We start from the raw sequence: 27,849 nt of genomic DNA, 5'->3' as shown, positions 1-27,849 counted from the left end.
AATAGTGTTGATTGACAATAATAATAATAATAAAAAGCCCACACAAGTTTTCCAAGCACACCTACGCCCAGTTCACAAACACTTGGCGTAGGTTCAGTCCGGTTCGCGTCCCGTCCTCGGGGCATAAGCCCCGCCCCGCCAGCAGCCTTGCGGCTCAGGACCCGCCCTCGTGACGTCACGTCCGGCCGACCAGCTACCCCGACCTCCCTCTGGCTCCCGCCTTCGCCCGCTTCCGGTCGTCGTCGTCGTCGCCGCTGCTGCCGCTGCTCCTGCTGCTGAGGCTGCTGGCGGAGGCCGGAGGATAGGGCGGCGGCGGCGGCGGCGGCTGAGAGGGCGGCGGCGGGAGCGGAGCGGGACGAGGGAGCCAGAGGAAGCGAGCGAGGAGCGAGCGGAGCGCGCCTAGCCCCGCCCGCCCTTCAGCCCGCCTGAGCAGCTGGAGTAGCCCGGGCCCTCAGCCGCCGCCGCCGCCCGCCTGCCCGCCCGCCGGACAAAGCCCGAGAGCCCGCGCCCAGAGCCATGTCCTCGTCCGCCGGCAGCGGCCACCAGCCCAGCCAGAGCCGCGCCATCCCCACCCGCACCGTGCCCATCAGCGACGCCGCGCAGCTACCTCATGACTGTTGCACCACGCCCGGGGGGACGCTCTTCTCCACCACACCGGGAGGTGAGCGTCGGCGCCCGCGCGGCCCGAGCGCGCCCGCGCTAACCTCCGCGGTGTCCCCGCACTTGCCCGCCACGGTCCTTTAACTCAGGGCGTATCCACTCTGGGCCGCTCGGGCCACCCCGGCTCCACCAAAGCCCCTTTCTTGGGGCTTCCCCCGAAACCCCCTTGAGACTGCTTTCGAGAACCTTAACTTCGCGTTCTCTCTCCCGCAACTCTATTTAGTGCGTGCCCACTCTGGGAACGTGGCTGGCTCTCCTCTCGTGAAAAAAAAGCCCCTGTTCCCGCTTCGTGGCAGGTTTACGCACTCGACCCAGTTTTCTCCTTCCCCCGCCCCTACTCTAGGGCAAATTCGTCTACACTTGGCTTTGCACTCGCTGCGCATTCCCTCTGCCTCTTACGTATAGTGTCTTTGTGCACACTGAAGCTTGATTTTGGAGCTGTCTCCCGGCCTTTCTAGAAAGGAAGTTGGGGCGAGTAGTTTGCTCCTGGGACCCTACGATGACTTGTTTTGCTGCTTCTAGAACTCCAGGAGGGGGGAGGCTGGAATGCGGAGTTTGGAAGCCTCGCCCAGTGTTATCCTGCTTTGACAGCATTGTTTACTTCGCTGGACGAGGCCCCACGGGTGGGGGGAGTCCCCAGGCTGGCGGAGAAGTGATAAAATCGTGCTCAAGTAATAGCCCAGGGAAAGGAGCGCTGGCAGCCTTGAGGGTAGAGTTTTGGCGGCGACGCCTGTGGAGGTAGGTGGAAGACGGGACCCTCCCCGGCGGGACTGCTTCATCCGGGGGAAGGGGCCGTGCAGAACGGGGTCACTGAGCACTGCTTTTCAAAGTGCGACCAAGACTGTTTACAAGGAAGAACACTGGGGTAGAGGTAAAGAGCATGGAATTAATTGGTCACGGGAAAAGGGAGCTCAAAGGTTGCCTGTCCCCTGACTGGGCTTTCTCCAGAGGGAGAAGACTGGAGAGCGATCTTGAGGGACCTCATGAGGGGAATGGTGCTTCGTTTTTAACTTGGTTACTTAGCTTTTTGATGGTGGCCTCTGGCTAGAGGGTTGGGACTTTGCTGGCAGCCCTTGCTGTCTACGGGATTGCTAGCTTGGTTCCTGTGGGCTGGGCTCACCAGTTGTGCTCCAACCAATCCCTTGCTGTTAGGCCTGGGCCATTTTTTAATCATTGCACAATATCAAGACGGTAGAGTAAGAAGATCTTGCAGACAAGGAATAAGAAATCTGTGGAGAGAGCTCTACAGAGGAATCCACCCAGGCGACTCTAGGGGTGGCGTGGCTGCCTTGGAATACTTTGAAATGATCCAGGCCGGAGACGTTCATTGATACATGTGGAGAACTGGGCTTAAGGAAGTTTTAACTTTGTGGAACAGTGGAGTTTCTAGTGAGGTGGCTTACCTCATTGGAGAAACCTCCCTCCTGACCTCATCGGGTCAAGGCCAGCCTCTGAGCATGCTGAAATCTTCTCGCCTTTTAATCGTGAAAGATTTGGCAAACCAGGATCTGCTCTCCATAGGTTGTCTTGAACTTGAACTGACAGCGTTTAAGAAATGGATATTGTTTTCCGAGGTGATGGAAAGAAATTTACAACTTCTTCCAGAATTCCTTGTGAATTCTGTAATGCCTGTGCTTCCAGCAGTTTAGAACCAATGTCATAGTAGCAGATAATTATTTGCGGAAGGAACTAAACTTTTAGCTGTATATTAATCATTATTCCTCTGAGGGAAAAACCTCAGGGGCACCTTTAGGCATATTTGAAACACCCAAGCTTCTATGGTTTTAAAATAAGGGCATAGTCTTTAAGTGTGCCTTAAAGATACAAGCCTACCTGATAGTATGAATTAGTTCCTACAGTGTTTGGGAAAGATTCTGCCGGAAATACTGAATCATTTATCCTTCCTCCCTACATACATAATCCTCATCTGCTTTCTCAAATATCACTTACCCTGTCTCCAGATGGTTTCTGCTTTTTAATTGCAGATTTAAATACTTACATCTTAGCTCTGTTACACAGAGCTGTTATTTATTAGTAGAGCACATTGTGATCTTTAAAATTTTAACACAAAGACCTACCTAATATGTTTATAAGATACAGCACTGTTGTGGTTGGATTTAAACACTGTTTTATAGCAGTTACCTCAGTGCCACCTAGATATGCAGTACTTACTGGTTTAATTCTCCCTCCCTTTGGAAAATTTCCAATTTTCTGATGATTTGTTCATTTCTTTTGTTACATTTCCCTCTCTTCTGTGTAATTTTCTTTCCCTGAATCATGGTTATTGGTCACCTTTAGGCACCTGAATTGATGTGGTTAGGTATGTATCTTCAGTGAGTTATGTGGGTCCGGGGCAGTGCTTTGCACAAAAGGGGACCACAGACAAAAGTAGGAAATGCAGTCTTCACTCAGTGGTCTTAAAATCTTGGTGGTAGAAAAGCCTTTTAGTTCTGAAATGAAAAACTTATAGAGTCAAGTGCTAAGTTACATATTTCAGACTTGAAAACATTTAGAAAGTGATAGTAGGCTTGTATTGGAAATCTCTAGTAGGAAGGAAGGGGATTAGAATTTCCTGTCTCAAGCTTCTAGCGTGTCATACACAGGTCAGAGCATTCTAGATAACCGCTGATGTGCTGAATGCCCTGTATGATCAGACTGGGCAGAGACGTTGACAACATGATGAATTTGCCATCTCCCCACAGAGGATACAGCTTACCCTTGAAAAGACTTCTCAAAATTGCCTTCTGTGGTTGGAAAATGAGAGTTGGGAAATGAAAACTTTCTGTAACCTCTTACATTTCCCATATTTTTAGAAGCGTACCCTTTTCTCATTATTAAGGAAGAACAAAATTTTTGACCAAGTTCAAAACAAAACGTCCTTGGGTTTTTGTTTTGTTTTATCTGCCTCTGGAGGAATAGGGATGACATTTGGCTCATCCTTTGAGAAGCTGCTTCTAGCCTCAATGAAAGGTAAAGTTATTACAGTCTGCTTCACTTTTGTAACAGTCTGGTTAGCTGGAAAGGACCTAATGCTTTCCTTCTATAATTGAGAGAAATTGAGTAACTTGTTAGTGTGATACAGCTAATTAATGTCAGTTGGTAGTCTCAAACTTAGTGTCCTCATTCCTATTCCAGGTTTTTCCTCTGCTGTCTTAAGATGCACATTTTCCTAGGAAAGGAAGTTTGCAAACATTTAAGAAGACTCTTCTACCTCTGGAATGCTAGATAATGTGATACTTTTTGCTACCTTATTATTTATTTATTTTTTAAATGAGTTTTGAACTGTCTCCTTGTTGAGAGGGTTGTGCTCTGGGGAATGAACAAAGAGACCTCTAAGCCTTTCTTCTTGCCTTACTTTTTGCCTAACGTCCTCCTCAGCTGTGGAAAAGTATGCTGTTGCCATAACGAGCGCCAGAGGGAACTGTTAGTCTGAAATCTTGTTCACACCCTTGCGCATCCTGTCTGCCAGCTGAAGAGTTGCTCTAATTGGTTGGTTCCCTGAAGGCCATTGGAAGGGTCTGGGGATAAAGGAGAAGACAGGAAGAAGGGAAAGGAATCCACTTGGTGTGAGCCATAATAAAGTAAGAGTATTTGGGGAGAGTCCTGAGTGTTAATCTAGTTCCTTGGTTGGGAGAAGTGCATAGAGCTCTGTAGATATGGGGAAGGAAGGCCAGTTTCTCACTGTTATAAAGTGTCTAATACAGTGACCTGAGTTTATTCTAGCCAAAAATTTCTGAACCAGCAAATGTACTTGTTTGGCTCTGTAGTTTCAGTTTTTAACTGAAGTGCATGAAAAACATGTTGAAAGTTCTTCAGTCACTTTGCCTTGTGTTCAAGGAAGATGGCATATACTTACCTCAGAGTAACAAAAATTAACATGTGTTGTCATTCCAGAGGAGATTTGGCTTTAGTCTCATTTGTCAGCCACCAAAGTGTGTACCAGAAGATGTAGCTCAGTTTTGTGGTGGGTGCACATTTGTGCTGGGTTCGTGTTTGCCGATGAGAGATTGCCCGGGAAGGCAGCAGCCCTGGGCTGCAGGGTGGGCAGCAGTGTATTGTGTGGAGCGGAGCGCCTCTGCCTGCTCCAGGTGATACACAACCTGATGAGGGAAGAGCTCACCCAGGCTGGTAGTGCGCAACTCCCTTCTGCTCTCCCAAGGCCTACGGGTGAAACGTGCATCTGTAAGCTGGCACTGCTAGCATTCTGCAAGGACTTTTTGAGGACTGATGTCTTAAAAATGATTTTATGGGAGGGGTCTTGCATGGTTTGGAGACAACTGTAGGCTTGACTACATGTGTGTGTGTGTGTAAAGAGTTGCAGATCATGTCCTTTCAATTTTTTGATATTCTGTCTTGAGTAAAATTCAGGCTTCATGAATTTGTATGGACAAAAATATTTTGGTATGTGGACATGTCATAATCAATAACTAAGGACTGTCAGATTTTCTGTTTTTATATGGACTTGGCCAAAATAATTTTGGGAACTCAAATAGCTACAGTAATGAATATCAGAGATTCTTCACTGCCAATCAGCAGTAAAGACTGTGATGTGGTGAAAAAAAGTAAGATTTGCTGATAAGACAGGGTAAAGTTAACGTGGGAAAACTAGTTCACCTGGTTGAAAAGAAGAAAGCAATTGGATAATTGCTTTACAGAATTTTGTTGTTTTCTGTCAAACCTCAGCATGAATCAGCCATAGGTATACATATATCCCTTCCCTTTTGAAGCTCCCTCCCATCTCCCGCCCCATCCCACCCCTCTAGGTTGATAGAGCCCCTGTTTGAGTTTCCTGAGCCTTACAGCAAATTCCTGTGGGCTATCTATTTTACATATGGTAATGTAAGTTTTCTTGTTACTCTTCCCATATAGCTCATCCTCTCCTCCCCTCTCCACATGACTAGAAGTCTATTCTCTGTGTCTGTTTCTCCATTGCTGCCCTGAAAAATTCTTGAGTACCATTTTTCTAGATTCCGTGTATGTGCGTTAGAATACGATATTTCTGTTTCTGACTTACGTCACTGTATAATAGGTTCTAGGTTCATCCACCTCATCAGAACTGACTCAAACGGGTTCCATTTTATGGCTGAGTAGGACGGGGGAGCCTGGTGGGCTGCCGTCTATGGGGTCGCACAGAGTCGGACACGACTGAAGTGACTTAGCAATGTTTCCATTGTGTGTATGTACCACAACTGCTTTATCCATTCATCTGTCGATGGACATCTAGGTTGCTTCCATGTTCTGGCTATTATAACTAGTGCTGCAGTGAACAATGGGATACATGTGTCTTTTTCAATTTTGGTTTCCTCAGGTACATGCCTAGGAGTGGGATTGCTGGGTCATATGGTGGTTTTATTCCTAGTTTTTTAAGGAGTCTCCATACTATCTTCCATAGTGGCTGTATCAATTTACATTCCCACCAACAGTGCAAGAGCGTTCCCTTTTCTCCACACCCTCTCCATTTCTTGTTTGTAGACTTTTTGATGATGGCCATTCTGACCGGTGTGAGGTGATACCTCATTGTGGTTTTGATTCGCATTTCTCTAATAATCAGCAATGTTGAGCATCTCTTCATGTTTGTTAGCCATCTGTAAGTCTTCTTTGGAGAAACGTCTGTTTAGGTCTTTTCCCCACTTTCTGATTGGGTTGATTGTTTTTCTGGCATTGAGTTTTATGAGCTGCTTTATATTTTGGAAATTAATCCTTTGTCAGTTGTTTCATTTGCTGTTACTTTCTTCCGTTCTGAAGGTTGTCTTTTCACCTTGCTTATAATTTCCTTTGCTGTGCTAAAGCTTTTAGGTTTAGTCAGGTCCCACTTGTTTACTTTTGTTTTTATTATTTCTGTTACTCTGGTGGTGGGTCATAGAGGATCTTGCTTTGATTTATGTGATACAGGACTAGTTTTTAAAGGCCCTTTTCACCTGGTTCTCAGGCCACAGTTTGAAGCCAAAAGCTCAGAAATTTGTGAGTATTTATGTCTAAATAAATGGTCTTTTAGATCTTGAGGACAAATGCCCTGATGAACTAAAGCTGTTCATGTCATTGAGTTCTTTTAAAAAGTAAAATGCTTAATAAACAAGAATGAGTAACTGGAAAATGCAAATTTTATAGATTCCTTGGTGTTGTCTGTATACAAGACCACAGTCATCTATGCATAAAGATAGTTTTACTTCTTCCTCATTGACCTAGGTACCTTTTTTGTTTGTTTTCTTGCCTAATTGCCCTGGCTAGAACTGGAACCTTCAGTACAGTGTTGAACAAACATGGCAAGAGAATGAGAACAGATACCATTGACCTGTGCTTGGTATTAGGGGAAAACCTCCAGTCTTTTATCATTAGGTAAAAGGGTAGCTGTGGTTTTTCATCGATGCTCTTTATCAGGTTCAGGAAGTTCCCTATTATTCCTAGTTTGTTGATTATTTTTATTATGAAAGGATGTTGAATTTTATCAAAGGCAGTTTTTTCTGTTGTATCTTTTGTAATGATCCTATGATTTTTGTTTTTTATTCTGTTGCTATGATGTATCATGTTAATTATTTTCAGATATTGAACCAACCTCTCATTCCTGGAGTAAGTACCATTAATTGTGGTATATAATCCTTTTTATATGTTGCTGAATTCTGTTTGCTAATATTTGGTTGAGGATTTTTGCATCTATATTCCTAAGAGATACTTGTCGATTCTTCTTGTGGTATCTTTGGTTTTAGTATCAGTGTAATACCTCATTCAATTTTAATTTTTTAAAGAAATGGCCTGATGTTTATAGCAGGTGAGGACTGGTAAAGATAGACCATTGATTGCTCCCTAGGTTCCAAGGCCAGGCTCCTATCCATGGGATTTGCCGGGCAAGAATACTGGAGTGGGTTGCCATTTTGTACTCCACGGGATCTTCCCGACCCAGGGACCAAACCCATGTCTCCTGCATGGCAGGCGGATGCTTTTCCACTGCACCACCTGGGAAGTCCATTCTAAGAGGAACCTATCAAAAGTTTGCTAGGCTTGTGATTCATTTTTAAGATGTTATAATTAATGCTTTGGGCCTCAGAGAGGTGCTCATCTCATCACCAGCGAATGTTTATGTTAGAGTTGGGCTGCTTTTACATTGAAATGAAACCACTCTCTGGTCTGATTAGTTCCTCGAACCATAATGAAGAGGCAGCACATAAATAAAGTGACCTAGACCAGTGATGTTCAGTAGGCTTTTGCCTCTTACGAAGTTTATTGATGAGTTCAGATTCCTTACTGTAAGTAGAAGATGTTGGTAGATATGTATTTTGCATTGTTTTTATTTTTATCTTTTTAAGTGCCCAAGAGGAGTGAACTGGGAGGAAAACAAGAAGTGGGAATGAAGGCCAGGCTTGAATCTGAGTGCTCTCCCCATACCAAAGCAGTGAGCCCTCATTAATTATTAGCATTACAGAGGCTGAACCACAACATGTGTGAAATCTAATCCAAAGAGTTGATCCAGATTGCTGTCAACAGTCTGGCGCATCCAACCAGCATTTTCCTGGAACCAGAACCAGGTAGTTATTGTGAAGAAGATTTATTTCAAGACAAGTATTCAAACCCAAACAGATGTGGACATATTTGACATACTTTATTTTGATAGTCTTAAAATCAGTTGGCATTTATTTTAGATTAATTTGTGGTTTTGTATACCACTTTGTACCTGGTACTAACTTAAAAAGTCATTTGTTTCAAATCATTTTGTGGCCAGACTCAAGAAAGGCAGATTTGCTTAGACTGCCTTGCTTATTTGTGTTGGTCTCCTGACTCCTGTGTCACTCACTGTGTGATCCTTGAATGTTGTTTTCTCCATCTGTAAAATGACAGGCTTCCACCAGATGCTGTCTAAGGCCTCTTCTAACACAGAACCTTCTGAATAGGAGCATGGTCATTATCAATTTCCCTTTCAGCCTGGGTGTGTATGTTCTACTGTTGCAGAGTCCTGTGTGATTGGGTAGGGAGCCATCTTTGAATTAATGTCTTGGAAATCTTTGCTCCTGGTTATGAGAATTGCAGTTAACTCAAAGGACAGTAGAATTGACTTTTCACAAACCTTGGATGTCTTCCATTTGCCATAATTATTTATCCATACTAAGTTATAATATCCTCGGGCTCTAATTGTGCCTTTTGCTGATGTAAAAATTGTCCCTCTCTTGGTTTTGTTAGCACTTTAGAGATTTGATGATTGTACACACTGAATGTGATTTGGCCACTATCAGCCTCCCTGGAGGATACTGGGTCATGCACCTTTTACCCTCCTCTGGGTTATCTGGCAGAGAGCTTTTAGGAGTCTGTTCCATCCAGAGCCTCCATGAAGAACAGATGTTTAAAACTGAAATGCATTGAAAATGTTTTCTAACATAGTGAAACACAGACCTTGTTAATTACCCTCCTAAGCTGGTAGAATAAAAAACAGAGAAAACCACTGTCTTTGTAAGTCCTTTCTGCATTTTTCACTTCTTATGTTCTCTTCTTACTATTGGGATGGAGGTGGGGAGAGGGAAAGAGGCAGACTACCTTTCTGAGTGTATTGGAAACACTTGTTGCTTGTTCGGAGAAGGGAATGGCAGTCCACTCCAGTATTCTTGCCTGGAGAAACCCATGGACAAGGGAGCCTGGCATGCTACAGTCCATGGGGTTGTGGGGAGTTGGACATGGCTGAGAGACGTAGCACATATGCACTTCTGCTGCTTGTTCAGTTTGTGTCTGTTTCTGATCTCGTGGTGAGCCTTTATGTGAGGCATAGATGGAGGATGCTAAAAATTCCTAATGGAATACTGAGGTTATTTGCCAAGTGCTTTGTTGTTTTGTAAATTTCTTGATTTCCTCATGGCTCCAGGGTTAGTCTGTTCTATATATATACACACACACACACACATATATATAAATAGTTACAAATACTATTTTGAGTCACTCACCACCCCCAATTGCTTATAATGGGGTTTGCTTTTTATTTCTATAACACTTTCTCTTAGTATTAAAAAGATAATTGTGTGTGGGGAGGCTTTAAACAAATTTATTTTCTTGTGTTTCTGAGGCCTGGAAGTCTGAAAGCATGTATATTTCTTATGTGTAAGTAACATAAAATTTACATTTTAGCCATGTTTAAGTATACAGTTCCATGGCAGTAAGTACATTCACATTGTCGTGCAGCTATCACCACCATCCATCTCCAGGACTTTTTTCATCTTCCCAAACTGAAACTTTATACTCACTAGACAGTAACTCCCTATTACTTGCTTACCTCCAGCCACTGGCAACCATTATTCTACTTTCTGTGAATTCAACTAGTCCAGGTACCTCATATACACGGGATCAAAAGATACTGATCTTTTGTGACTGACTTGTTTGACTTAGCAAAATGCCTTCAGTATTCATGCAGTCACCCTGTTGTTTTTCTACCTATGAAAGTAAAGTTTAAAAGTCATATAGTGTTGTTAGTTCAGTTCAATTGCTCAGTCGTGTCCAACTCTTTGCGACCACATGGACTGCAGCACACCAGGCCTCCTTGTCCATCACCAACTCTGAAGTTTACTCAAACTCATGTCCATTGAGTTGGTGATGCCATCCAACCATCTCATCCTCGGTCGTCCCCTTCTCCTCATGCCTTCAGTCTTTCCCAGCATCAGGGTCTTTTCTAGTGAGTCAGTTGTTCGCATCAGGTGGCCGAAGTATTGGAGTTTCAGCTTCAACATCAGTCCTTCCAATGAATATTCAGGACTGAGTTCCTTTAGGATGGGCCGGTTGGACCTCCTTGCAGTCCAAGGGACTCTCAAGAGTCTTCTCCAGCACCACAGTTCAAAAGCATGAATTCTTCGGCACTTCATAGTCCAACTCACATCCATACGTGACTACTGGAAAAACCATAGCCTTAACTAGATGGATCTTTGTTGACAAAGTAATGTCTCTGCTTTTTAATATGCTGTCTAGGTTGGTCATAGCTTTTCTTCCAAGGCATAAGAGTCTTTTAACTTCATGGCTGCAGTCACCATCTGCAGTAATTTTGGAGCCCCCAAAAATAAAGTGTTTCTACTGTTTCCCTATCTATTTACCATGAAATGATCATCTCACATGCTAGTAAAGTAATGCTCAAAATTCTCCAAGCCAGGCTTCAGCAATACGTGAACCGTGAACTCCCTGATGTTCAAGCTGGTTTTAGAAAAGGCAGAGGAACCAGAGATCAAATTGCCAACAACCGCTGGATCATGGAAAAAGCAAGAGAGTTCCAGAAAAACATCTATTTCTGCTTTATTGACTATGGCAAAGCCTTTGACTGTGTGGATCACAATAAACTATGGAAAATTCTGATAGAGATGGAAATACCAGACCACCTGATCTGCCTCTTGAGAAATCTGTATGCAGGTCAAGAAGCATCAGTTAGAACTGGACATGGAACAACAGACTGGTTCCAAATAGGAAAAGGAGTACGTCAAGGCTGTATATTGTCACACTGCTTATTTAACTTCTATGCAGAGTACATCATGAGAAACGCTGGACTGGAAGAAACACAAGCTGGAATCAAGATTGCCGGGAGAAATATCAATAACCTCAGATACGCAGATGACACCACCCTTACGGCAGAAAGTGAAGAGGAGCTAAAAAGCCTCTTGATGAAAGTGAAAGAGGAGAGTGAAAAAGTTGGCTTAAAGCTCAACATTCAAAAAACGAAGATCATGGCATTGGGTCCCATCACTTCATGGGAAATAGATGGGGAAACAGTGGAAACAGTGTCAGACTTTATTTTTTTGGGCTCTAAAATCACTGCAGATGGTGACTGCAGCCATGAAATTAAAAGACGCTTACTCCTTGGAAGAAAAGTTACGACCAACCTAGATAGTATATTCAAAAGCAGAGACGTTACTTTGCTGACTAAGGTCCGTCTAGTCAAGGCTATGGTTTTTCCTGTGGTTATGTATGGATGTGAGAGTTGGACTGTGAAGAAGGCTGAGTGCCGAAGAATTGATGCTTTTGAAGTGTGGTGTTGGAGAAGATTCTTGAGAGTCACTTGGACTGCAAGGAGATCCAACCAGTCCATTCTGAAAGAGATCAACCCTGGGATTTCTTTGGAAGGAATGATGCTAAAGCTGAAACTCCAGTACTTTGGCCACCTCATGCGAAGAGTTGACTCATTGGAAAGACTGATGCTGGGAGGGATTGTGGGCAGGAGGAGAAGGGGACGACCGAGGATGAGATGGCTGGATGGCATCGCGGACTCGATGGGTGTGAGTCTAAGTGAACTCCGGGAGTTGGTGATGAACAGGGAGGCCTGGCGTGCTGCGATTCATGGGGTCGTAAAGAGTCGGACACGACTGAGCGACTGAACTGAACTGATGGGACCAGGTGCCATGATCTTCGTTTTCTGAATGTTGAGCTTTAAGCCAGCTTTTTCACTTTCCTCTTTCACTTTTCATCAGGAGGCTCTTTAGTTCTTTACTTTCTGCCCAAAGGGTGGTGTTATCTGCTTATCTGAGGTTATTGCTATTTCTCCCAGGAATCTTGATTCCAGCTTGTGCTTCCTCCAGCCCAGCGTTTCTCATGATGTACTCTGCATATAGTATTATTAGGCTAATAACAAAAAACAACAGCCTCACGTCCCATCTCATCTCTAGTTCCATTCCTGGAGAAACCATTTTAAACTGTTTCAGCTATTTCTTCTAGCATTTACCTCTGGATTTCTGAATAACATGATTTAATGCTATTTCTCAGTTTTAGATACTAATAGTTTTCTACTATGGAAAATGAGGATTTAAATTTAGGTAAATATTAAATATGGATGTGACTGACAGTATTGATTTCCAGCCCAACATCTGTTCTCTCTTCTTTCATGCTACCCCGGATTTCCTCATTATTTTAAAAGTAGTAGTGTGCCAAGCCCCAGAAAATATACCCTGACTACACTATGGCTTCCCCAGTGTTTGGAATGGTGGGCATCTGACTCAGCTCTGGCGTAATGATCATAGCGGGGAGTCCACTACTGTTTTATGAGAAACAGTTTTCCTCCTTGATGAGGAAAGTCCCCTGAGAGAAGCCCTGTTTGACTCCACATTCTCCCTTCTTGCCTGTTGTTGGGATGGCGCAGGCCTTCTTGGAGGGTTTTTTCACCACCTGTTCAAGTGGGCAAGTTACTTAATTGTTTCTTATTCTGAGATGTTTATTTGCACGAGTGGCTGCTTAATTCTAGTTCTGGAAGCAGCCTTAAACAGTTCTGTGGTCTGCGCTCTGTGAAAGTATAGTAACTACTACCCTTGTCAGTTAACTATATTACAGGGAACTTTGTCTAGGCAGTTTTGTATCAGGTTATACAATTTCTTGAGTGTATATAGCTTAATTATGGATTGATAATCATTTAAACTAAGCTTCTTGGTCTTGAAAGAGGCCCTTAGACTTGAATGACCTTTTTTCTGTACTAACCATCTTGGCAGGCATAATTTTGGATCTCATTTATTTGCCTCTTTTTCCTTGCCATTTGAAAATCACTAATTTTTAGATCAAAAAGTGGAAGCGTTTTCTCCTTACTCTCTGTTCTCTATCAAAAGGACTCAATTTTACTCTAATGTTTTCCTAGTCAGCATTTAGAAAATGCTAGGTCAGGGTACTAGATTTATCTGAATAACTGGTCACCAAGGAATGAAGAATGTGTGTAGATATCTAATGTTAACCTAGATCTAAAGATTTCTATTTGTTTTGAAATCCAAACATGAAGGCTAAAATATGCATGTTTTAAAAACAAAATAGAAAAAGGAAAACTGAACAGAGGCACCTGAAATGCAAAGCAAAATGCCAGTAGACTGCTGCTTTTACAGTTCCTGTTGGTAGTGATTTTACTGGTTAGCCACTGTTGCTATAAATAATATGTATTAATACCACAATTTCTTGATTTCTTAACATTAGAGGATACTGTTGACTCCCTGTTATGAAAATGAGGGATACGGGACACTTTCATTACTTTCTGTACTTATTTCCTCCCCCCCTCTCCATTTGCCAGTGTCTATAAATTGTTGTATTGTTTTTGGTTCTTCCGAGTGGTTACCTTTATTATTGTGTATTTTTGGCTGTGCTGGGTCTCCGTTGCTGTGTGGGCTTCCTCTAGTTGCAGCAAGTGGGGGCTGCTCTCTAGTTGTGGTGCATGGGCTTCTCCTTGCAGTGGTGTCTCTGATCGTGGAGCATGGGCTCTGGGGCACTCGGGCTTCAGTAGTTGAGGCATGTGGGCTCAGTTGTGGTTCCTGGGCTCTAGAGCACAGGCTCAGTTCTTGTGGCACATGAGATTACTTGGTCTGCAGCATGTGGGGTCTTTCCAGATCGGAGATCGAACCCATGTTTTCTGCATTGGCAGGTGGACCCTTTACCACTGAGCCACCAGGGAAGCCCTGGGTAGTTACCTTTAAAGCTCTATAATTGGTTACACCTCTGTGTCTCAGTCTGTCAGTCTTAACTCTCCACCGTATGAGATTATGGGGCTTCCCTGGTGGCTCGACAGTAAAGAATCTGCCTGCAGTGCAGGAGACTGGGTTTGATCCTTGGGTGGGGAAGACCCTCTGGAGGAGGGCATGGCAACCCACCCCAGTGTTCTTGCCTGAAGAATCCCAAGGATGGAGGAGCCCATCAGGCTGCCGTGCAGTCCATAGGATCGCACAGAGTCGGACTCGACTGAAGCAACTAAGCAGCAGCAGCGTATGAGATTATCCTGTCTGCCTGTCCTGCCTCTACTTCTCTGGTATGTCTACCTTTCCATTAGAGATTTACGGTCGACTTCTCTCGAGTTAGTTATGCATGCGTTGGTTGACATTGAATTGGGCTAACATAAATGTGACTGGCAGTTGAGATTGAATTAGTGGAAGTTCTTGCTTCATAAGATGTGTCTATGCGTGCACATTTTTAAGAGACCCTGAATATTTTAGGTTTTTAATTGTCCTGGAATTTATATAATTTCACAGTAAACACAGTATCAAAAAGGGGAAAAAAGGGTTTTTTCCTAGCATTTTATTTAGAGTCAAGTCTTAATGTTTTTCTTTTGATAGTTTTGGTTTTTTGAATATTAAATGCTTTTGAATTACACCATAGAATCCTTAGTCACTGACGGGTTGATTCCTTTCTTTTTGCCATATATCTGCAGCAATTTTTTTAGCTACCAGTGATCTAATATTCAAACACATGAAATACTGTGGTTTTGTATCCGTATTTTCCCTGGCCATATTTGAGAACATTAACAGCATCATTAAAGTCATAATTCTTCAGAATGGCTTCTCTTCTGAATTATTTACTTTGTGTGTCCATTTAAAACCAAATGTAACTTAAAAATTCACTTAAAAACTGTTAAAATTAGTTAATAAGTGAGTTTAGTAAAGCTTCAGAATACAAGATTGGTATACAAAACCCAATTGTGTGTCTTTCAATGAACAATCCAAAAATGAAATAAAATAATTCCACTTATAATAACATAAAAATAATAAAACAGGTATAAATTTAACCCAAAAAAGGCATGAAACTTATACTATGGGAACTGTATAACTAACATTCTTGAAATAAAGATAGACATTTATCTTTTAATGTCTATATAAATAGATAGTCCATGTTCATGGATTGGAAGACTCAATATTGTTAAGATGGTACTACTCCCAAAATTTATCTATTCAAAGTACAGTCCCCATCAAAATCCCCACTGGCGGCTTTGCAGAAGTTTACAGGCTGACCCTAAAATGCATATATGGAACTTTAAGATACCTAAAATAACCTCAAACAATCTTGAAAAAGAAAAACAGTTAGGAGACTCACCTGGTTTCAAAAGTTGTTACAGATCTAGAGAGTGTATTAGTGTCATAAGGATACACATCGATCAATGGAAGCCCAGAAATAAACCCTCGCAATTATAGCCAATTGATCTTTGACAAGGATACTAAGACATTTAAATGGGAAATATCCAATAATAGTCTTTTCAACAAATTATGGTGGTGCAGCTGGATGTCCACACACACAAACCAGAGTTGGACCCCATGACTCCAGGACCTAAATGTGAGCACTAATGCTGTAAAACTCCTAGGAGAAAACACAGGCACAAATCTTTGTGACCTTGGTTAGGCAAGTTTCTGAGATATGACACCAAAATCACAAGCAACCAAAGAAAAAGACATAAATTGAACTTTATTAAAATTTAAAACTTTGAAAAAAATTGAAAAGGCACCTCACAGGAGAAAATATTTCCAAATCATCTATGAATATGAAGCTTTTATACATGTGTATATGTAACTGAGTCATTTTGTTGTACACCCGAAACTAATATATATACCCAGGAGTCTTATATACCCAGGAGTTCACACAAAATCTTGTACATGAATGTTTACAGCAGCATTATTCAAAATGGAAAAAACCCAGATGTCCTTCAATGGACAGATTGATAAAATGTGATATACATTAATTCAGAACATTATTTGTTAATAAACATAAATTAAGTACAGTTGATCCTTGAACAACATGGGGGTTAATCCACGGGTTACGTATTATTGGCCCTCGGCATCCATGGATTCAGCCAACACGGACTGTATAGTGCTGTAGTACTTACAATTGAAAAAGTGCTAACTTGCATTGTTTAAGGATCAGCTGTACTGATAAATGCCAAACATGAGTGAATCCTAAAAACCTGCAAGTGAAAGGAGCAGTCACGGAAGGTCACATATTACATAATTGCACCTATGCCACCTCCTGCGAAGAGTTGACTCATTGAAAAAGACTCTGATGCTGGGAGGGATTGGGGGCAGGAGGAGAAGGGGACGACCGAGGATGAGATGGCTGGATGGCATCACTGACTCTTTTTAAATTTTTTCTTAGTAAAGTCTTCTGCTTGGAATTTGAAAAACAAATTTGCAGTGAAAGTGCCACTAAGTTTAGTAGATAACTCATGCATTTTCTAAAATACCTGCTGCTAAAGTCACCCAGTAGTTAACTCATTATTTTATTTATTTATTTTTTTAATTTTTATTTTTACTTTATTTTACTTTACAATACTGTATTGGTTTTGCCATACATTGACATGAATCCACCACGGGTGTACATGCGTTCCCAAACATGAACCCCCCTCCCACCTCCCTCCCCATAACATCTCTCTGGGTCATCACCGTGCACCAGCCCCAAGCATGCTGTATCCTGCATCAGACATAGACTGGCGATTCGATTCTTACATGATAGTATACCTGTTACAATGCCATTCTCCCAAATCATCCCACCCTCTCCCTCTCCCTCAGAGTCCAAAAGTCCGTTTTACACATCTGTGTCTTTTTTACTGTCTTGCATACAGGGTCGTCATTGCCATCTTTTTAAATTCCATATATATGTGTTAGTATACTGTATTGGTGTTTTTCTTTCTGGCTTACTTCACTCTGTATAATCGGCTCCAGTTTCATCCATCTCATCAGAACTGATTCAAATGAATTCATTTTAACGGCTGAGTAATACTCCATTGTGTATATGTACCACAGCTTTCTTATCCATTCATCTGCTGATGGACATCTAGGTTGTTTCCATCTCCTGGCTATTATAAACAGTGCTGCGATGAACACTGGGGTACATGTGTCTCTTTCAAATCTGGTTTCTTCGGTGTGTATGCCCAGCAGTGGGATTGCTGGGTCATAAGGTAGTTCTATTTGCAATTTTTTAAGGAATCTCCACACTGTTCTCCATCATGGCTGTACTAGTTTGCATTCCCACCAACAGTGTAGGAGGGTTCCCTTTTCTCCACACCCTCTCCAGCATTTATTGCTTGCAGACTTTTGGATCGCAGCCATTCTGACTGGTGTGACGTGGTACCTCATTGTGGTTTTGATTTGCATTTCTCTAATAATGAGTGATGTTGAGCATCTTTGCATGTGTTTGTTAGCCATCTGTATGTCTTCTTTGGAGAAATGTCTATTTAGTTCTTTGGCCCATTTTTTGATTGGGTCGTTGGCATCACTGACTCAATGGACGTGAGTCTGAGTGAACTCTGGGAGTTGGTGATGGACAGGGAGGCCTGGCGTGCTGCGATTCATGGGGTCGCAAAGAGTCGGACACGACTGTGCTACTGAACTGAACTGAACTGAAATGCCTAGCATAGGCAGCTCTATAGAGACAGAAAATAGGTTACTGGTTGCCTAGGCTGCTGAGGGTGGAGGAAAGTGGGGAGGGGCTGCTAAATGTATATGGGTTATCTTTTGGAGAGGATTATAGTGTTCTAAGGTTGTGGTGGGAATTCTCTAGTGGTCCAGTAGTTAGATTTGGCTTTTTCACTGCTATGGCCTGGGTTCAATTCCTGCTTGAGGATCTAAGATCCCACAAGTCAATGTGTTGCAGTCAAAAGCAAAAAAGAAAAAGACTGTGGGGATGGTTGCACCATTCCAGGAGTATACTAAAATCTATTGCATTATACACTTTGAGTTGTATGTGAATTATATCTCAAGGCAGTAAAAAATATTTTTTATTGCCTCTGCACAGTAACAGGAGTTTGTCAGACTTCCTGTTACACCTGACATGTTTAGGTTGAATCTACTGCTTACTTTCTGCTTGGTTCATTTACAGTGCTTTAATGTTTATGCTGTTGCTGATCTATAACTTAGAAATAGAAAGCTTGCTTTTATCCTGTGCTCTTTTTTCACCATCTCACCCCAAGAGTTTCTGAGTTTAGTATACTACAGAAGTAAGAATAATCTTGTTCTGACTTGCAGCATGAATGTTAGTAAGAACATCTCACAGTAAAAATCTCACTCTTCTGAAACCTAGCCATGAATAAAAGGTGGGCGGAGGGCGGGGGGGTGTTGCTGGTGACAGAACAAAATCCATCCACTGAAGCTGCTTCCCTTAGATCATGGGAAAACCATCAGGCTCCTTCCCAGCCTGTTGGCTCTTATTTCACGTAGTGTTGGAATCAGATCACCAATTTCCAAACCCCACGGATTAGACACATTAAGTTAGAATGAGTGTGAAGCATGTCCTGTAGATTGACTTGTGCTCTCCCTATTCATAGATTGACACACTGACCCCCACAATGTGATATTTAGAAATGGGGCTTGCTTGCTAAGTCATTTCAGTCGTGTCCGACTCTCTGTGATCCCATGGATTGTAGCCCACCAGGCTTCTCTGTCTATAGGATTCTCCAGGCAGCAACGCCGGAGTGGGTTGCCATTTCCTTCACAAAGGAATGGGGCCTTGGGAGGTAATTAGGTTCAGGTGAAGTCCTAAGGGTGGGGCTCTCACAGTGGGATTAATACCCCAGCAGAAGAGACACTTGCTTCCCTCTCCCTCATAAGAGGACACAGTGGGAAGGTATCAACGTGTCTGGAAGAGAGCGCTCAGCAGAGACACACTAAACTGGTGTCTTTGTCTTGGAAATCTCAAGAACTGTTAGGAAATACATTTCTGTGTAAGACACCCAGTTCCATGTGTGGTATTTGATTATGGCAGCCAAACTGACTTAAGACATGGAAAAAGATGGTTCTTAGCCAAACAGTGAGGGAGGAGACAAGGAAACTGGTGGGGAGGGCCGCAAGCACAGCCTCAGCTTTCTAAATCCTGTTTGGTCTAAGGAGAATACAGATCATCAGCTGAATAGGCCCTGAGACTTCCTAGGTCACAACATAGTATAATAAATGAATTTCATACTCACCCTGATTCATCGAGAAAGGGTTGGATTGTTCTCTGTTTAAGGTGGTAAAAAGTTGTAAAATTTGTATTAGAAAACTTTCCATCCTAAATAATTCAAACGTGACCTAAGTTTTCTGCTCTCCAGAATGATTCATTCTTCATAATTTCAGCTGCCTTTTTGAACTGTTACTAGTTCTTATTTTTCAAAGCAAAGAAAGGGATGGTAACTTTTTACTTTCATTGGTGTAAAATTATATTTGAAACAGGATATAAAACTTTCGTCTTCTTTAAACCCTGTTTTCCAGGAACTCGAATCATTTATGATCGAAAGTTTTTGTTGGATCGTCGCAACTCTCCTATGGCTCAGACCCCGCCCTGCCATCTGCCCAATATCCCAGGAGTCACCAGCCCTGGCACCTTAATTGAAGACTCCAAAGTAGAAGTCAACAATTTGAACAACTTGAACAATCATGACAGGAAGCATGCAGTTGGTAAGAGATGCTGGTGTTAGGGACCAAGAGATAGCCCTGGGATTCAAGTCAGTCTGAAAAAATGGTGATGCTTCAGTTATAACTGATGTTCAGTCATACATCTCTGAGGTTCCCCCACTGCCCTCACCAAGACTTACTGAGATGTTCTGGAAACCCGAGTTCTAAACCATAGCCAAATCTAATCTAGGAGAGGGGTGGGGGTGAGGAAGAATCCAAAATCAAGGGATGGTAAATCCCAAAGATGACTTCTTGAACCTGGGCTTTGTTGGACTAGGGATAACACACACACACAAAGCAGAATTTAATAACTCCCATGTCCATCATCCTCAGGAAATAGACCTTGCTTCTTATAAGGAGAATGTCTTTTTTATGGTATAGGGAAAAGCAGTATTGTTTTTCACCCCATTTTCAGGACAGCCTCTTTCAGTAAACACAGACCCCTCCCCCTCCCTGCACACTCACACACACGTTTAGCATTAATAGTAAGTCCTGTCCATGTCTGTGGAAATGGCCAGCTCCTGAAGCACACCTTGGGCTGCACTCCATGGCCCTTGTACATGAGCCAACTTTCTACTTTCTCAAATTCCAAAGGAGTTTTTGATGGACAGGGTGTCATTCCGAGCAGGGCTAAAAGTTCAGAGCTTCCAGAAGAGTGTGCTGACTCGATAAATGGCCAGGAGTTCTCTAGAAGCTCCTGTTTGGTCAACCTCGGACAAAGGAGAGTGAAACCTGGAAAGTTTTCCCATAATTGCTCCTGCCCGTGGGTGATGTGACTGCCACCCTTTTGTTGCCCCCCAGATTGAAAAGACCAGCCAAGGCAGAGCAGAATAGTTGTTTCGAGGCTACAGAGAATGGGACAGTTTGGATTCTTTTTTGACTCTTGTGCAGAGAGAATGTTAGTTAAAATTGTTTTGCTTTTCCTTTTTGTGCCCAACTTTTCCTTTTCTTCATTCTAACCAGGGGATGATGCTCAGTTTGAGATGGACATCTGATTGTCCTTCAAGGATCAGAAGAAAAGCAGCAACACTGATACACGTGTGTACCTGATTTGGCTGATAGGATCATTGATGCAAAGACAGAAGAGGCAGTACCAGCAATCCCCGTTGCTGTCTCCTCCCCCTCCTCCTTCCCCTTGTGCCAAAGGATGCAAAGATGAGCTGCATCTGACCATTTCTTCTCCCTGTTTCCTGTTCCCCTTCCCAGTTAGACAGTTAGATTGAAGACTCTTGACACATTTCTGTAGAACTAAGCAGCCCATAGAGGAAAACAGTTAAACTCTGGTTCCCCTCCCCCGCCCCCCATTTTTTTTTAATCCCAAATCCAGTATCAACCTACTAATAACTGACTGGCTGGGGAGTCTGGGGAAGTGATACAGAGGTTTGATGGGTTCAGCATCATTCCTGTTCTTACTCTCTCTCCTCACTGTCCTGCCCAGGTTTCAGTCTTACAAGAGCCTAGGTTTGGGTGTCTTGAAAACCACTGGAGGGAAACGGTAAACAGGAAGAGAGCTGCTTTCCCTTTTACTTTGCGGTGTTTGTCCTTGGGGAGAGTACACAGTTTGTACAACTCTAGTAGCATTACCCTGGGGCACTGTTTTGAGGTCCACTTCCCCTCCTTCTGGGAGGAATGTATTCTGTCTTTAGTATTATAGTTCATCTTCCCGTTCTGTCTCTTCGCACAGTTGTGCAGCCATTTTCTAATTCTACATCAGAAGGGAGTCCTGTGTCACCAGTTGTTCTTTGCTCCCCTTCTCCCATCCCTCCCTGCTTGCATCTTGTTGCCTGTGGTCCTTTTGTACCCTGAGCTATCCAGGTGATTTCTCCTGTTCCTGAGCAGGTCCCTTCCACGGGACAGAAGCACTTTGGATAAGGCCTAACAGTATACTCTGCAGGATGATACCCAAGAATGACCTCGGAAGACACTGAACCACTTGCGTACCTTACCCAGGCTCAGTAGTCATTGTTTCTTAGTCCAATGAGCATTGTGCTATTTATTGTCTCTGATTTCTGAGTTTAAAGTTGAGTTTAAAGTTAAACACTTTAAGAGTGTTCTTAGCAAAGAACTACACTTTTTTCCTTTGTGGACCTGCTTTGTTTGGCTGCTGAGATAGATAAGCATGGGCTTAAAAATGTGTTCCTTCCGTTTTCTTGCCCTTCCCATGGTACTCTGAATTCCCCTGTCTTTCCCTACCTCCTTCCCTTTTCTCTGCCAGGCCATTTTTCAAATGTACATCCAAGATACCTCACCTGTTGGTATCTGATAAGATCTGTCTCTCCTCTTATCTGAGGAGTGACCTTTTATTTTTAAGATGAGTACAGACCTATTTTTAGATAAGTTTTCAGTACAGTTTTGAACAGCAACTTTTTAATTATACATCTTCCGGTGTTAGGAAGGTGAGAACTGTTCCTTGGTGAGTATGCTGTTCCATGTCACTAGCCCTTGTCTCCCCCAGTCCCTTATGAACTTGTTCCTCTCACTCTAGTGTTGGCTGTGCATGTTTGGAGTTCGTAGTGGGTGGACTGTGAGACTGGGCCATTCTGCCTTCCCTAGGTTGTTCATGGTAGCCTCATTCTCTCCCTTTATCCTCTGCTGCCTCGTATCCCACCCCGTGGTCCTGACTGTTGACTGGCGTGGGAATCCTGGGAGAGTGACTCCCCTCACGGAAAGACAAGTAAAATAGCCACTGGTGTCTGGGAATTTGTGGTTGGATTTGGTGCTCCGAACCATCTTTTTAAGAGATGAGATACCAGGGTGAGAGTACCAGGCCAACTGGCTAAGATGGAAAGCTGTTTTTCTTTTGAACTCTGAAAAGACCCTGTTTGCAAATACATTTTAGAAGAGAGGAAGGATGTCTGAGGAACTTTGTTCTGTTTTCTGCTACAAAATGTGAATTGTTTAAAGAGTGAAACCTTTTGTGATGGTTGATGTCTCAGGAATAAGCTGGATCTCCACGGTTTTGGAGATGCTTTCAGTCTCAAGAATTGATGATCAGAAAAATATTTCTTGCTTTTTTAATGTATCTCTGTTCTGATTTTTATTAAACTCCAGATTTCACTATACTTACTCTTGGAAAAACTTAAGGTGTGTTGGTAATTTGCATGACAAGCTTGCACAGGACTTCATTGTCCCCTGGGAGCTTGATTCTTTGGGAATGAAGCTTTTCCTTCTCCACATCACCTGGAACGTGACTCCACTACAGCAAGTAGTCAGTCTGTCAGTGAGCAGAGTGCGTACCCTGTTGGGTCTTTACTGCTGCGTGTGAAAACTCGGCTCCCTCATTGAATAGTGGGAAATTAAAACACCAGCTTGAGTAGTCTCAAGACGCTATGATCCCCTTTGTTGCTATCTTGAGGAGTCTGCACTTGGCCTCCTAATCAGAGGCTGTATTTCTAGTATGTCTTGGAAGCATCAGCTGTATAATACAGCAGCTGCCCATCTTGTAGGCATCTCTGTTAGGATCTCCATAGCGCTTGGTGCAGTTCTTTCCTGGAGGCCCCTAGATTTACCTTGGCCTCCATAAATCGGTCTTTTAAAGATAATCTCACAAGGCAGTAGATAAACTTTCAACAGAGGCATGTGCCATGCCTCATAAAATCATTTTTCAGGGCAAGCCAGAATCTAGTAGGTGGTTTACTCCTGGGTGTGTTTGTGTGCTCAGTAGCTCAGTTATGTCTGACTCTTTGTGACCCCACCAGACTCCGCTATCCATGGGATTTCCCAGGCAAGAGTACTGGAGAGGGTTGCCATTTCCCACTGCAGGGGATCTTCCCGAGCCAGGGATTGAACCCCTGTCACTTGCGTCTTCTGCATTAGCAGGTGGATTCTTTACCACTGAGCCACCTGGGAAGCCTCCTGAGTGTGTGGAAGGAATCATCTACAGTTAAAGCCCTAATCTATCTGGGCCTTTTCCTGGAGAGGGAACACCCTTAGGGTATCATGTGAGTGAGACGGTTCTTAAAATCTTACTAATTAATTGTACTTTTCTCCTTAGGGGAAAACCATGTTTCTATACTTCTGGGGACAATCCATCTTAATGAGAAATGACCTCCTCCCTCCAAATTCCAGCAGAAGATGTGCATTCGCATGGTTCTACCTCCTTCATAGTGTGGTGACTTGAGTTCACCACTCTCGAATCCTGTGTAAATAGCTACTGTGTTCTCTAAAGCACAGTGTAGAGAAGCCAGCTTCTAGCTATTAGGCTTCCAAGCCAAGGGTTTTATCCTTCATCTTTGTTAGCTATTGCTATTTAACAGGTTATCCCCAAACTTAAAATCTTTTTAGAGCAATTATCTGTCAGTTTCTGCGGTTAGGACCTGGGAAGCAGCTTAGCATGGTGGTATTGGCACCATAGGAAGTTGCAGTCAGGACTTCAGCAGGGTCTGCAGTCACTTGGGCCTTGAGAATCCACTACTGGGCTCTCTCTCTGAGCAAGATGCCTCAGTCTCTCCCTGTGTGGGTCTCTCTAGGGCAGCACAAGTGTCCTCACAGCATGGCAGTGGCATTGCCTGAGCACACGATCCCAGAGAGGGCAAGGAGGAATCTGCAGTGCCTTTTACGTCAGTCTTTGAAAGCAAATCATCATACCTTCCTATCCCATTCCTTAGAAGGAAGCCACTAAGCCCAGCTACACTCAAGGGAACTGGGGTTATACCCCACCTAGTGAATGGAGCAGTGTCAAAGAATTTGTGGATATACCTTAACACGACCCCTCCCCCAACAGGGTGAAACTAGATCAGCAAGAAGGGCTAGGTTTAAACTAGATGCTATACTGAGAGAGGTGTTGTTGCTGAGAATAGTTCTCTAAGATGTACATCAACAAACAGATGAAAAATGGACTGTCCAGAACCATCTGCCAGTTTTGAGAGAGTTGGCAAGAAATGGCAATTTCCAGGGTAATTGAACATTTTCCTGTTGTATACTACCAGTGGCCCAAGGATGCTTAAGTCCTTGACTTGATACCTCTAAAAGACAATACTGCTTGCTCACTTTCTCCTTTAGCCAGGAATTGACAAAGGGCATTGGATCCTTCTCGTTGAGCCATTCAAATGGATCAGTCGGGGTTGTCAAACAAAGGGAGTAAACATGAATTAGATGGTGGGTTACTGGGCTGAAGAATAGCTAACCATTCAGATTCAGAGTAACAAAGCTGATAGTATCCAGAAGCCAGGTCCCCACCAGTTGATGCTTGGCACCTGCTCTCTCAAACCACACCATCTAAAGCAGACTGGGGTCAGGTCTCCCACCCAAAAATCCACCTCAGTAAATGGGGAGGACATCTGGGAATAAGAGATATCTGTCTGTGCTTGATCTTTACATCCAGTAAAAGTTAACTGCACACCTGCCTCACCCTGGGCTTCTTCATGGAAGCAGGTTCTTAAAAAGAACCAATCCTGTCTTCACCCTTGAGAGAAGCTTCGATGAAGCTTTGTCGGTTTCGCACATTTTTAGTGAATGTCTGTTCTGTGTCCCTGGCACCGATGCCAAGATTTTGGGGATTTCAGACATCTTAAGGATACAAATTCTTTAGATTTACACTCTGACACTTCCCAGCATTTTCTTATCTATAGCCCCGCTTGCTTTAGAGTATACTTGAATAAACAATGCTGCTAAGGCAGCTATTTAAAAAAAGAAGAAAAGGTACTTCTAGAAGTAAGGAACTTGTCTTTAAAGCACCTTCAAACGAAATTTTTTACTTCTGATTTTAAGGTGGAGTCAAAATAGGTGGTCTTTATTTTTGCTGTCTGGGTTACCAGCTCTTTGCATCTCTCAGACCTCAACTTCCCAGATCAGACATTTCCTGCTAGATGTATGGGCTTTACCCCAGAGGCTGTCGCTCAGCCAGTGCCTGCTTTGCATCAAGGCACCTGGTGTAAGGTGCTCATTGTATTGGCGGCAATATTCCAGAAACAGTCCTTTTCTGTTCTCATCTTGGAGACTTGAGGTATCAGTATCCCAGTGCTTGTCTCTCTGGGTCAGAACTTACCCGTCTTAGCATGTCTCTGGACTATATGCACATGGGCAGCTATTTATTAATCTGCGAAACCCAATCTCTTAACCTATGCATGGCATCTAGGAGGGGTTAGTGTCTGTTTTAAAGAAGCAGTGTTTACTTGGGAGGGCAGTTTCTGTCTGGACTTCACAGGGGGCATAGTGACCATACAGTGGTACCCCTACCACCACCAGCTTCTTTACCTCCCAGCTTTAAATAAGAGATGACATTAAATCTTGAGGCAGCTGGGTCACAGTTATTTAGAATGCCTACACCCCAGGCACATTGCTTGTTCTAGTCGTGTTTTCCCAGTTGAGAGTTGGAGTTTCCCTGAGCCTAGCTCATGACATTTCTGACTGGGGTCCAAGGAATGGTAGCAGTTCATGTCACCTTGCCCACCCTGCGGAATTGACATTTCTTTCTCTGGATGGGCCTGGAAGTTGATACCTTTTGGCAAAGCTTAGATTTAGGAGAAGTCTTTCGAGTCCCTTTTCAGATGATCTTTGGTGTCTCTTTGCTTCTTCAGCCTGCAGCCCTGGCAGACGATACTGCCTGGATCCTGAATGGAAAATAGTACTGAGATGAAATACATTCTTGGGGTATTTAAACTTTCACTCTGCCGCCTTCCAACGAGTGGGAGGCCGGCAGAGACATGCTGCAATGCTTGAAATCTGGCCACATTGAAATTTCCAAAGGGAGCTCTTGCCGGTGCTTAAAACCAAAATCTCTGGACATCCTGAGATTGCGTGAATCTAGCGGGGTATCTCTTCTTGCCTGCAGTGTACCCTTTTCCTCTCCCATCTTAATCTTTAAAAAAAAAAAACCAAGCCCAGGCCAAGGGTCATTTTTACTTGAAACCAGGGGAGGTGGGAACACTAGAGCTGAGGAGTGAGCTGTGTGGTGAGGCGTCCTGCTCCTGGTGTCTGTCTCAGTCCATGAAGACTGTGAGCCAGTGCCTTTCCTTCACCTGGAGATGGAACCCATCTCTTCTCACCTGGGTGAGGAGACCCTCTGCTGCCCAGGGGTAAACTGACACCCACATGTTCGGGTGTCCACTTTAAGCATCTTTAAAGTATTTTATATATTAAAATGAAATGCCCTTCCCTGTCTTTGTGCCACCAGTGGCCCGGTTCTATCCATCCTGCGTGGAAAAGTCTAGACTGCCAGCACTCTCCTTGGTCTTCCCTCCGTCTCCCTCGATGTGGGTGTCCCCTTTCCCCTCTGTCCGTCTCAGTGGCGTGGATGGAGAGCAGAGGGCACCGTGCAGTCCTGAGGCAGCCCTGTGTGACTCCATGGTCAGGTTTTCGTTTCTGATTTTCCTAACTGTCCTTACAAACCAGCAAGTGTTTGGAAATTACGGAAAAAATTAAATTTTCACCAACGGTTGCTGTTCCAGTTGAATCAATAAAGATCTTGAGTATCAACTTGGTGTTTTAATTGTTTGTTTTTTTAAATTTCAGGTGAAATCCTGTTGACACATTTTGGGCACCTTGGCTGATAAGGAAGATGGGCAAAGGCAGTTGCACTTCACGTCTCAGTTCCATCGTTTTACAAAGCACTTCCTTTGTCCGTCTGGCCCTGTATGTGCCAGGAGGTGATGTGTCCCTTCCCCAAGGAGCTTGGAAGTGAACACGTACATGCTGGGGCCAGATGTTCCCGAGAAGGCCCTTCACTAGGCCTGCAGGGAGTCCAGCCCACAGCTTTCCTGGTGAGGGCTGCCTCTGCCCCTCAGGAACACTCGTTAGAAATCCATCACAGCTGATGTCTTAAAACTACACTGTGCTGTGTGAGCATCACATTCCTTGCTATTAATAATCCAGTGAGGCCCACATATTAGTATTGAGAGCAAGAATCCTGTCCTTTCATGTCTCAGATGTTGTCAACAGAAGGTGACAGAACAAAACAGCAGAGACGTTCAGGGCTCAGGCTTTGGAGTAAGATAGGCTTGCATTCCTGCTCTGCTGCTTAATAGCAGCCACATTCTCTCCAACAGGATTCTCAGTCTCTAAGCTTTGGTTTCCTTCTCTAAAATAGGGTTAAGATAAGTAGGGACCGAGGTGGTTGTGGAGCTCAGGTGTAGTTATGGAAAGCACTTAACCC

The 27,849-nt window shown here is 43.4% G+C and overlaps 1 protein-coding gene across 3 annotated transcripts; it reads left to right on the top strand.

The window, feature by feature from the left end:
• The first annotated feature begins 246 nt into the window (after window positions 1-246).
• EIF4EBP2 (eukaryotic translation initiation factor 4E binding protein 2) lies at window positions 247-27,173 on the top strand. 3 transcript variants are annotated; one of them, XM_052640643.1, is made up of 4 exons: window positions 247-661; window positions 19,575-19,760; window positions 20,721-20,795; window positions 26,872-27,173. In XM_052640643.1, exons 1-3 carry the CDS (start codon window positions 517-519, stop codon window positions 20,750-20,752), a joined length of 363 nt encoding a protein of 120 aa, XP_052496603.1. In that variant the 5' UTR covers window positions 247-516; the 3' UTR covers window positions 20,753-20,795; window positions 26,872-27,173. The 3 variants fall into 3 exon arrangements, with proteins under 3 accessions (XP_052496603.1, XP_052496602.1, XP_052496601.1); XM_052640642.1 differs by having other exon boundaries at window positions 23,752-27,173; XM_052640641.1 differs by having other exon boundaries at window positions 250-661; window positions 20,721-27,173.
• The last annotated feature ends 676 nt before the right edge of the window (window positions 27,174-27,849 follow it).

The sequence above is a fragment of the Budorcas taxicolor genome, chromosome 5 (genome assembly GCF_023091745.1).
Source record: "Budorcas taxicolor isolate Tak-1 chromosome 5, Takin1.1, whole genome shotgun sequence".
NCBI classification, from domain to species: Eukaryota; Metazoa; Chordata; class Mammalia; order Artiodactyla; family Bovidae; genus Budorcas; species Budorcas taxicolor.
This window is presented reverse-complemented; position numbering and strand designations above follow the sequence as displayed.